The 11,811-nt window shown below is 38.7% G+C and overlaps 1 protein-coding gene across 1 annotated transcript; it reads left to right on the forward strand.

Moving 5' to 3' along the window:
• The first annotated feature begins 7,912 nt into the window (after positions 1 to 7,912).
• On the forward strand, positions 7,913 to 11,329 carry LOC100368128 (uncharacterized). Its single transcript, XM_078009426.1, has 9 exons — positions 7,913 to 8,055; positions 8,543 to 8,685; positions 8,825 to 9,032; positions 9,360 to 9,599; positions 9,717 to 9,815; positions 9,945 to 10,019; positions 10,122 to 10,298; positions 10,417 to 10,632; positions 10,825 to 11,329. Exons 2-9 carry the CDS (start codon positions 8,632 to 8,634, stop codon positions 11,109 to 11,111), a joined length of 1,356 nt encoding a protein of 451 aa, XP_077865552.1. The 5' UTR covers positions 7,913 to 8,055; positions 8,543 to 8,631; the 3' UTR covers positions 11,112 to 11,329.
• Positions 11,330 to 11,811: the final 482 nt, after the last annotated feature.

Genomic DNA, 11,811 nt, shown 5'->3' on the forward strand with positions numbered 1-11,811 from the left:
TTTGAAAGTTATTTGTAATTTATTGTTCTCATGGCAGATTAGTTGTTTACATACCTGCACGTAATATAACCGATAACAAACAAAGGCTTAAGCTACCTGGGGGTTGTTTGCTGATAGCTCAGGTAGTTTAATGGCCCATCTAGTGTGGGTTGTTTGTTGACAGACTAGTGTTGCGAAATCTCAGTAATTGAGGTCACGCATGTCTCACACGTAAGCATTTCGCTTTTGATCGGAGATCCAGGTATGCAATGATGATGATGAAATCTCCGTCACTTATTTACGAGATTCGGAAATTGTTGGAACCGTGACAATTTAGAAAATGCAAAATTAAAAAATTCAACATTCTGTGAATCAAATCAAATTGGTTGCTATAGAGGTATGGAAGAACGCACACATTGTGTTATGCCATGGAAACCTTTGCTTGTTATTAACACATAAATGCATTGCAAAGGTCACGTTTTTGTGTTACACAAGTATATGTTATCTACATGTGTTTTCACATAATATTACTAGTATATATCACATCTTATGAACAGAACTTTACGTTCTGTGTTCGCAGCTACATACACTAGTAGATGTAGCCATGGTAACTCTTTAGATACCCAGGACTAAGTCGCTCGAACAAACAGTACAATGGCAACGAAACATCGTATGTCATGTGAATGGAACAATACGATATTACATATCGCATAAATAATCTCTATTTAAGTTTGATGCCTATGCATTTAGTGTTTGAGTTAATTGATATGTAATTTTTTACAAAACAGTACTAGTAGTGACAATGCCCCCGCTTACTAAATGCAGGACACTGCGTAAGGTTACTGGCGCGCAGTAGCCTTTCACTGACCTTTGTAAAGTAGATTGGATACAATACGTTGCGTGCCATGTCATGTCACATACAATGAAAAACAGGGCTATTCACCAAATACAGTTATTGCAATAACTCAGTCTACATCGCTTTTAGGTTTGTTACAACTTGTGTTAATTTGTAAACAACTAAAAATAACACAAATGAATCAATATCTTATTGTTCATGACTGTTTAACTTGAAAGCATACGTTATGCAAATGACACTTTTTCCCCTCTGAAACAATTCTGATTAAAATATAAAACTGTTCTCTATAGTCTATAATAAATCCACCCGCAAGGAAAATAAAATTACACCAAAATCCCACCCACCCCAACAATCAAGCATGATTAGACGTTACTCGTAATTTGGGACAACAGGATACATATTGGTTCACGTGACAATGTTTATGTAAATTATGTGCAATCATGGAACTAAAGTTTCATGGTAACATGAAACAACATTCTTTTGTGTGCTGTGGAACTTAATTCTGAGAAGATTTGGTAAATATTATTCCAAAATGATTTTTTTAGAAAAGTTCTATAGAACACAATGTTAAAACAAAACAACATTTTGTATCACTAATTAAAATCCAAATTATATTACAATTAATTCATATAATTATATAACCAGACAACCAAGGTATGACATCCCCAGCAAAGGATCGGAGCCAGTGGTCAGAACATTCTAATTGCTGATAAAATTGTCTTCTTTACCTGAAGTATAACCATAATATTCTTACTGGTGACCCAAGACTGTTTAAAGCGCGGTGGTCGTCGCGCAGCGCGTGTTCGAATTTCATGTGAATAAACAATGTATTTTACACGCGTTGTATACGTCGCTATGAGTCCCATATCGAACAGGACGCGGCGCGACGACCACCGCGCTTTAATCTTAACAATGGAGTATGGGTCAGAAGCATAATTTAGTGCAAAATGGATACATTCTGTGTATTTTCAACCATGAGTATAGACTCCTATATAACAAGCTATAACCCCTATAACATAATCTTAGTCTAAGATGAGTATTCAAAATTAAAAGTGCTATTCTAACTTATATTGAGAAACTGAAGAATATATTATTTACTACAAGCATTAGACTGTTCAGCATAGCCCTGTATTTACCTTTACTCTTCTGGCAGCCTTCATCAATGCTCGGGTCTACATATATATCCCTAGTCACAACTAACTCTTCTTGACACTTTTTTCAATGCTAGGATCTACCAGCTGGATACATCATAGTCACAACTTACTCTTCTGGCAGCCTTTGTCAATGCCAGGGTCTACCAGCTAGATATACCCTAGTCACCATTACTCATTCTAGCAGCCTTCATCAATGTCAGGGTCTACAAGTCAGGTATATCCCAGTCACCACTTACTCTTCTGACAGCCTTCATCAATGTCAGGGTCTACCAGCTGGATATGCCCTAGTCACAACTTACTTTTCTGGCAGCCTTCATCAATGCCAGGGTCTACCGGCTGGATATGCCCTGGTCACCACTTACTCTTCTGAAAGCCCTTATCAAAGCCATTGTCTACCAGCTTGATATGTCCTAAACACAACTTACTCTTCTGGCAGCCTTTATCAATGCTAGGGTCTACCAGCTTGATATGTCCTAGTCACAACATACTATTCTAGCAGCCTTCATCAATGTCAGGGTCTACCAGCTGGATATGCTCTGGTCACCATTACTCTTCTGGCAGCCTTCATCAATGCTAGGGTCTACCAGCTGGATACACCATAGTCACCACTTACTCTTCCTGACACCTTTTTCAATGATAGGATCTACCAGCTGGATACACCATAGTCACAACTTACTCTTCTGGCAGCCTTTGTCAATGCCAGGGTCTACCAGCTAGATATACCCTAGTCACAACTTACTCTTCTAGCAGCCTTCATCAATGCCAGGGTCTACCAGCTGGATATGCCCTAGTCACAACTTACTCTTCTGAAAGCCCTTATCAAAGTGATGGTCTACCAGCTTGATATGTCCTAAACACAACTTACTCTTCTGGCAGCCTTTATCAATGCTAGGGTCTACCAGCTTGATATGTCCTAGTCACAACATACTATTCTAGCAGCCTTCATCAATGCCAGGGTCTACCAGCTGGATATGCTCTGGTCACCATTACTCTTCTGGCAGCCTTCATCAATGCTAGGGTATACCAGCTGGATACACCATAGTCACCACTTACTCTTCTAGCAGCCTTCATCGATGCCAGGGTCTACAAGCTCGATATACCCTAGTCACTGCTTACTCTTCTGACAGCCTTTATCAATGTCTGGGTCTACCAGCTGGATATGCCCTAGTCACAACTTACTCTTCTGACAGCCTTCATCAATGCCAGGGTCTACCAGCTTGATATGTCCCAGTCACAATGCCAGGGTCTACCAGCTGGATATGCCCTAGTCACAACTTACTCTTCTGACAGCCTTCATCAATGCTAGGGTCTACCAGCTGGATATGCCCTAGTCACAACTTACTCTTCTGACAGCCTTCATCAATGCCAGGGTCTACCAGCTGGATATGCCCAAGTCACCACTTACTCTTCTGGCAGCCTTCATCAATGCCAGGGTCTACCAGCTGGATATGGCCAAGTCACAACTTACTCTGCTGGCAGCCTTCATCAATGCCAGGGTCTACCAGCTGGATATGCCCTAGTCACCCTTACTCATCTGGCAGCCTTTATCAATGCCAGGGTCTACCAGCTGGATACACCATATTCACAACTTACTCTTCTGACAGCCTTTATTAATGTCAGGGTCCACAATACCCTAGTAATAACTTACTCTTACTCTTTTGACAGTAATATACCCAAATGTAGACAGTTCTCGTAATACTAACGCTAATATTTGAGAACAGACCAAATTGTAGACAGTTCTCATAATATTAACACCAATATTTCAGAATAGAACCTGTTGTAGACACAGTTTTCCGTAATACTAACACTAATAATTGATATTAGACCCAAATCTAGACACAATTTTCTTAATATAAACACTAATATTTTAGAATAAACTCCAATACCTAGTATAGACATAATAACTGTAATACAAATACTAATATTTGAAAATAGACCTAAATATAGATTACCATTACTAATATTTGCGAATATATTCCAGTGTAAACGCAATCCCACAATACGATTACTAATATTTGAGAACCAACGCCAATGTACCAACAATCTCACAATACTAATATTTGAGAGTCCACACAATACCAATATTACTATTTGAGATTAGACCCCAGTGTAGACAAAATAACTGTATTTGAGAATACACTCAAATATAGTCGCAGTCTCAATAATACCATTAATACTATTTGAGATAAGACCCAATGTAAAAACAATCCTACAATGCCAATTTGAGAATTGACCAATAGAGAATAGACGCAATCTCCATAATATCATTACTAATATTTTAGAGTGGGCCAGGCATAATAATCATTATAGCAATACTTTTATTGAGACTCGTGTGAGTTTTACGTTCACATGTTCCTGAGTCAATGAATGTATCGACAGGTTACGTGATAGTTCAATGAGCAACGATAATTCGAGTAAAACACGAATTCTTCGAAAGTCCGGCAATACAATACCTTACAAGATATGATATTACAATATTTTTCAGTAACTACATGTGCCAGGAGAATGATACTGTAACCCGAGGACACTTTTGGAGTGTACCATTTTTGCTTGATGTGGGTGGGTCTGTGTGTGTGTTATGGTGGCATCTGGGACTTTTCTGTTGCGTGACACAACTTCGGTGTATTTATAAATTATATGTCCGTATATATTTGGTAGACATATATTTTACAAAATCAGCGAAACCTGACTTTTTTGTTATGATAGTTCATTTCATCATTTTGTATTTTTGTCTAGTTTGGAATAACCACAATAAACTTATCTTTCGCGCGCATGGCTTAAGCAATCATCAGGATGAAAATATTCGAAAGTTGCGTGCGGTTGTTGATTACATAGAATGAATAGTTCCGAGAACAGGGGAAGAGACTCCTTAGTCTAACAGTGCTTATATAAGGGTGCGGTTAAATACAGCATGTATTGTAAACTTTAATCACATTTCAAAGCTGGACGTCGCTACACACACGTATGTTCACCCAGTTCTCAGTGTACCAGGTACAGCGGCTTCATATGCAAATCACGGTGATCGTAAGTACTGTATCTCACGACTCATAGCAGTTATTATGTGCTACGTCTAATGCATTGACACTGTGTAGCTGTGTGAGCCCACTGAACTCCCGCAAATCCCGATATTTCCCGTGAACCGATATTTCGACATTTTCATTTTGATCGCTATTGAAAAGAAATGAAGACTTCGTAAGGTTAGTGGGTCCCAGTCATGACGTGAAGGCGTGTCAGTTACTTTCTTTGTCTCGGTCACCTGTATCACGCGTAATAGTCATTCCTATATTTCGGTCAAAATAAAGATCACCCGCCTAGAAAAAAAAAAAAACTGCAAATCAATAGTCGTGTTCAGGCTAATATGAACTACATATAAAATGTATTTATTAACAGTTATTTATTACACGTGTACTTAAACTTCAAGGTCACTTCACGAAAGTGAAATACGGTGAGGTAGAATGTTTATTATTGTCATAGTTTCGTTGCTAGGCGAAACTCTGAAACGTTGACAAGTTTGTAAAATAAGACCATGAGTTATCAACTAGTTACATGGAATATAATTTTAACTGAATCTTTATATGTTTATTTAAATGTTTACGTGCTGACACTTCGAGCTTGTTATCAGGTGATAACAGGCGGTGATACATAGTAAGCGTAACGTCCGGTCACTAAATATGTGTGTAGATTATATAAAAAATTCAAATTACATTTCCAGTTAGAAAGGAACGAATTTAACCGCAATACGAACTTTAGCATCGTGCGCGGCTGTAATGGACATGTTGGGCTATTACAAGTCAACCTGAAAAGGTGATGGGAAAATTCCCGAACTTACAATGCCGAGAGTACTGAACCGGCACTTTTACGCCGTGACCTTAGATGATCAGTGTCTATGAACCGGTAATGTGATGCGATGTGATAGGAGTTTACATCAGTTTCTGTTTACATGGCTAATGATGCGCCTATTAATGTTTACCACGCGGGGGGGGGGGGGGTATTGGAATTAGCTGCATCTTATTTCCCGCCTAATGGATCTGAATACCTATCAAAAAGTGGGATAAAGTTTCACTGTCGATTTTCCACACATACGGGTACACCATGACATTCAAAAACTCGTGTCAGAATTTTGTTTTTAAGTCAGATCATGGAGGTAAAAGGCAGTGTCATGGTCAGATTGATTATTTAAACACATATCCAACAACTGTGTTCGCTACATACAGAAAAAAATACACTGCTATGTGAGCGCTGAAAATCGTTCCTGTTAGATATGACGGTGTTTTGTTTTATTTGACCCTTTTAAAATCCAGCTAGCCAAGGAGTCTTGATGATTGATTGAACGCGTGGGGGAAGTTGTGATTTTAAAAAAACAAACTTCTGCTTAGGGGCATGAAAGCCATGTAAACAGCTAGACCGAATGTTTCACTTCAAGAAGACACAAGTAATCTTGCCTTAGGTTGAATCGCTGGGAACTCTGGGTTGGGGTGATGGCAGAAACACTGTGCAAAATATTATTGTTGTGTTACTCCCTCACTGTGTTAAAGATGTCCCCCCCCCTGAGATTTAGGCGTGCGGATTGTTTTGTTTCACTGTCACTGATCCGTGCAGGATTTTTTGCTCTATTTTTTTCTGTGCACTTGATTTTTCAATTCTGACACTTTTCGAAATTGTCATCAGCGGGTCTCTCCAATCACTGCGTTGATGACATCAGGGGTCAACCATTGAAATAATAGAGGGTGGCTGAAAAAACGATGTTTCAAAAATGACACTCAAGACACCGAGGGGGCAATGCATGCAACGTGTGGGTACAATAGGAAAAGAAAAATGTACTAACAAGACTCCTTACTTTAAAAAAAATATGCACTGGCTCCATTCTCCCCCCCCCCATGAATTCAAATTGTTTACCCCTTGCTAAATACAGTGCTTAGGTCTAGCATATACATTAGAGAAGATGGGTCATGGGATCAAGCTTTACAGCCACGACGTAGGCGTACCATGATACTTTTGTTGTCACACTCGCAAATCGGGGCTGTGCCACGGAAACTTCAGACGACAATATATAAGAACCGGATGCCAGTCTGTTTCTGCGAAACTTATAAAAACACATACACATGTTTTGCTTTGAGTCGTCGTTAAGCTGCGATAAGCCACAGTGTTAGAATGTGATCAGGATAGTTTCTTAGCTGGTTGGGAAGTGTTTTTTTTTTTTTCACATGGCATGTGTCAATGTTGTAGTGCTCTATTTTTCGCCGATAAAAGATTTTATGTTATCTAAGATTATTACCTTGATTTGACGACGAGTGTCTGAATCAAGCTTATCCGCGGTAAACATAATGGTACGCCCCTTGACAATCTTTTCGTTTCGGTGTTCGCCATGGTTACATAGTGGACAATGAATACTAGTATATGATTGCTTACTATCGGTAAATCGCGTACGCGCATGCGTCATGAGTCGATCAGCACCCTAGCAACTGACGGTGGAATTTTTATATTATTTTTTGCGTAATTTCACTTGGAGGTATTGAAATACAAATATCAACAAAAAAAAGAAAAACAGTGCGTGTCACATGCGTCCCCTGACTTCAAGCTATGATCGAAACTAGGGTATTAGATCACACACTCTGAAGGGCGAAACCGGTGGTATGATATCCTCCGTAGCAGGGAAATTTTAGATCTATAAATAGATTGTAACAAAGGCTGTCATACATGCCACAATTGATTGGGATTTCCACGAAGTACCGTACCTGGAACTCAATTATTACAAAAGCTCAGTGTTGATTGGCTTGCATGTTAATTGATGAGCTCAGACCAATCTGACCAATCATCTCTCACAGCAAGGTGATCGGTGGAAATAAGGGACTTTCCCTACGCAGTACCGTTCACGTATATAAATAAGGAAGCGAGTGGGCGGGTATTCATAGTCACTAGCAAACTTGGAGTCACACCAGTTGTGAGACAGCGCTTTCTGCAAATGTTGGGACACTTAGCGTGTTACTCAGCGCGCAATCACCCGGACTAGCAGCGAATTATCGGGCCTCAACGAAACTCACCGTCACTGAAGTGAAATTTTCACAGGTAAATTAACCATTCATGTGTACTACCTGTTCTTCTGGATCTGATCTTTTTTAACTGGTCGTATGGTTGGATTATAGTAGTAGTTGCGTCCCGTTGCAGTGTTTTGAACGTCACGGGCCGATCAAGTCGGTTGACCACCGAGACTCCGAGGTTGAGCAGTCTCCGCCGATCATAATGCCCGATACTCTGACCACTACTACTAGTAGTTGCACACATATTTCGGTCCTGTGTGTCACGACACTGTACTGTTTCGTATCGTATTTGTTGCCTGATCATCCTGGGTCGCTTCGCGTGTATCTACTCCCACCCCCCGCATAATATTTACTCACCCACGGAGTGACTGAAAAAAAAAAGTTTTCATTTAAGTTGAGTGGGCGTCATCATACCAAGTACGTTTGTTGACTCACCTGGTCTGCTGTAAGATCTCCAAATATGGCAAGCATTTTTTTTCTCCTCCCTCATGTTCTTGTTACTCATTTTGTTTCAGTTATTGTGATAAAAAACCAAGTGTTCGCAAATCCTTACCCGTATCGAAGAATATCACTGTTACAGCCAGTTTTGAGTTTGAATAGCAACATGAACTCATCGTGGATCCTGGACGAACTGAGCCTGTTGGAGGACTTCCCTGCGGTAAGAACCTTAACTATTTTAAACGAAATTAAAATATAAGTTAAATTAAAATTAAAAGCCATACGGAGCTGGGTGGCCATGTGTATTGTGGTGATTTTTCAGTTACTTACTTCATTTGGCATTTGCTTAATTCTTGCAGAGGCCGCGAGTGGAAGTGAGGCCAACTTATGATCAGTTCTACGCAGACCCCCCGATGTCAAACGATAGATTGAGTGACATTGGCCTCGGATGTAAGGTCAACTTGCCACAGTCATCACCACCTGTATCTCCTGTGTATACTACTTTACGTTCTGCCTCCAGTACGGGCACCATTAACATGCAAGAAAGATACACCGAGTCGGGAACAGGTGGGTGCTGTTTTTTTATTGCGCATGGCAGTTACCATAACATCTTGCAGTTCACATCACACTATCTGTATAATGTATCATTCTGAGTAAGACGTGTTTGTTCTTGCCACACCCTAGATTAAACGTTGATTCATTGCGTTGCTCGAGTTGCTAATGAACTTTGACCTGCAACTCATTAGCATATGAATACCTAAATAACTTTGAAGCTTGCTTTTTGTTTTCATGTTAATGAACTTGAAGAACACCATTGTATCCTATTAAACTTAAATGTAAAACATTTTTCTTCCAAAACTCAATTTGAATTTATTTTTTGGTTTGTTTTTTTAGGTTTGTATGATGAATGGAAAAGCATGTCACCTTACCTGTGGACGCAGGAGCACGTGCTGAGCTGGTTACGCCAATGTATGTACGAGATTGACGATTACAGCGACATACAGATGCAAGATTTCAACTTAACTGGTCAACAGTTAATGCAGATGACGAAAGACGATTTCATGCAGAATGCCACAAAGAATGGTGCCATTTTGTATGAGAAATTACTTTTTCAAAGATCGCTTCATAATGAAGGTAGGAGTCTAATAATTTAATATTCAAAATGGTTGCAACCAAAAAATAAAACTTGGTAGAAGTTGATGGTTTTTTTTGTTTTTTTAATACTAAATTTGTTTTTCTTTTTTATTACAGCATGCTATATTAATGAACCCTCTATCTTCAGTGAAGATAACAGTTTTACAAATGACATGGCTCCCATGCCCTTTGATGATGATGTACTTCCTATGGAAGGTAAGTCCAAATTTATACTTGTTTACCTTAGTAGGTATTGTTATGGCGCCCTCTACAGACAAGAAATGCAAATTTCCAATATTTGCAAAATATATCTTTTAATTATTATTTATTTTTTTACTACTATAGATATAAAGAATGCAATATTCCCAACTGAACATGAACCTTGTCAAGAATTCTTGAACTTCATAAATGAACTTGGTGGTAAGCATCTTTTACATCATCTTACTTAAGTAATAACCATAGTGCAAAGTAATAAAATGATATTCAAGTGCAAGGTTGTAATGTAATATTTCATTTTTTCAGCTGAGTCGGCACCTACCAATGCTTACGACGACGTACCTGTAGTGTCTCCTTCAGCATCCAGCTCTCAATACACTGAGTCAGAGCCATCTGAACCACCAAGCCCTGACCAACCAATGGATATATTCACTAGAATTGAAAGTGGCTTTGCAAGAACTAGAGAAGATTCGTTAGGAGAAGGTGAGGCACATCCCTGCTTAAATGAATAAGTTGTTCATTCTTAGAAATACATTCCATGTACATGCGTTTCTCGGGTTCAATTAATTCACTAGATTTGTTTTTTTCCTCTGTTCAACAGATTCGTATGAAAGTGACAGCTCAAGTGATAATCACTCTGTCTTCAGCACCGAGTCGCTGCCAGTAGATGTGAATGTACCTCCAAAACGTAGACATGTTGGTGGCAAAAACTTGAAACTGATTAAGCGCCCAGCCAGAAGACCTGGTAGACCACGCAAACAAAAGACATTCTCCAGTGATGATGATGATGAGTTCGCTTATTCCAGGAAGACAGAAGGTGAGTTACTATGATGATGGAAAACAAGGGCCACACTGCAGTTGATTGAATCAGTATTTCAAGATTGCTGTGTTGCTAGGCTGCATGATGCAGTGTTACCATGGAAATAAAATTCAAATTGAGTTCATTTCATCAGTTCAGTGCAGATGTTAAATATCTCATTTAACGTTTTTGTTTATTTTAATCTTCCAGGAATGAAAGGAAACCACTTGTGGGAATTCATTCGCGATCTCCTGAAAAACAGTCAGTTCAACCCGGAATACATAAGGTGGGAAGATGACAAAACGGGCATGTTCAAAATCGTCCAATCTGAACGTATCGCTTTTGCCTGGGGCAGGAAGAAAAACAATCCCAGAATGACGTATGAGAAACTGAGCCGAGCCATGAGGTATTACTACAAGAGAGACATTCTTGAGCGAGTTGATGGCCGTAGACTTGTTTACAAGTTCGGCAAAAATGCATATGGATGGAAAAACTGATTGCCAGAACAATAAATATGAATAATATGTGTATGTTCAGCAATATAATCAGTCATGAGCACAAAAACACTTTTACTTCCAGTGAGATTTTGTATTGTCATGATGCAATAAGAAACCAATTGTATGAGCCATAATGTGACTTAAGACATTTTTAAATGTATTTTTATATTATGCATAATGTTAGAAAGAGAAAAACGGTCTGAGACTGTGTAAAGTTATTATTTGTATTTAATTACCTTAAAATTCCATTTTTTTTTTTTGTTCTGCTGGTCAGAGCTCAGAAAGTTGTTTAATAGAATTCAATATAGGGATCCCAATTACTACAGTGATATAGGGTCACATTGTTTAGTTACTGTTAATATCAACACATTTAAGTACCTTGTTTGGTATATCATGTTTGTATCTACCTATGTATGTATGTTTTATCATACAGCAAGTAACCGTATATTCGGTAGAGTGGATTGTAAACCCGCAAGTACTTTTGTTTTAAAACTACCGTATAATTGTTGGAATTGATAGATTTACTTAAGATTTAAACAAGGACTAAATTTATTATTTAAAGCATGAATTTTTTTTATATCCGTTTTTTTTTTTAATTTACTGTACATACCAATTAACTGATTTTGTACGTCAATATTTCCACTGTAAATTTGGTCTCACTTCTGCTTTTAGTTGATTCCATTTTTAGACCAAGTTTGAG

This window comes from Saccoglossus kowalevskii, chromosome 1 (assembly GCF_978046115.1).
Source record: "Saccoglossus kowalevskii chromosome 1, keSacKowa6.1, whole genome shotgun sequence".
Taxonomy (NCBI): domain Eukaryota; kingdom Metazoa; phylum Hemichordata; class Enteropneusta; family Harrimaniidae; genus Saccoglossus; species Saccoglossus kowalevskii.

Coding starts and splice junctions, on each gene's coding strand:
- LOC100368128 (XM_078009426.1), top strand. CDS start 8,632: ATGAACTCATCGTGGATCCTGGACGAACTGAGCCTGTTGGAGGACTTC. Junction 10,020..10,121: donor CTTCATAAATGAACTTGGTG/GTAAGCATCTTT, acceptor TCATTTTTTCAG/CTGAGTCGGCACCTACCAAT. Junction 10,299..10,416: donor AGAAGATTCGTTAGGAGAAG/GTGAGGCACATC, acceptor TCTGTTCAACAG/ATTCGTATGAAAGTGACAGC.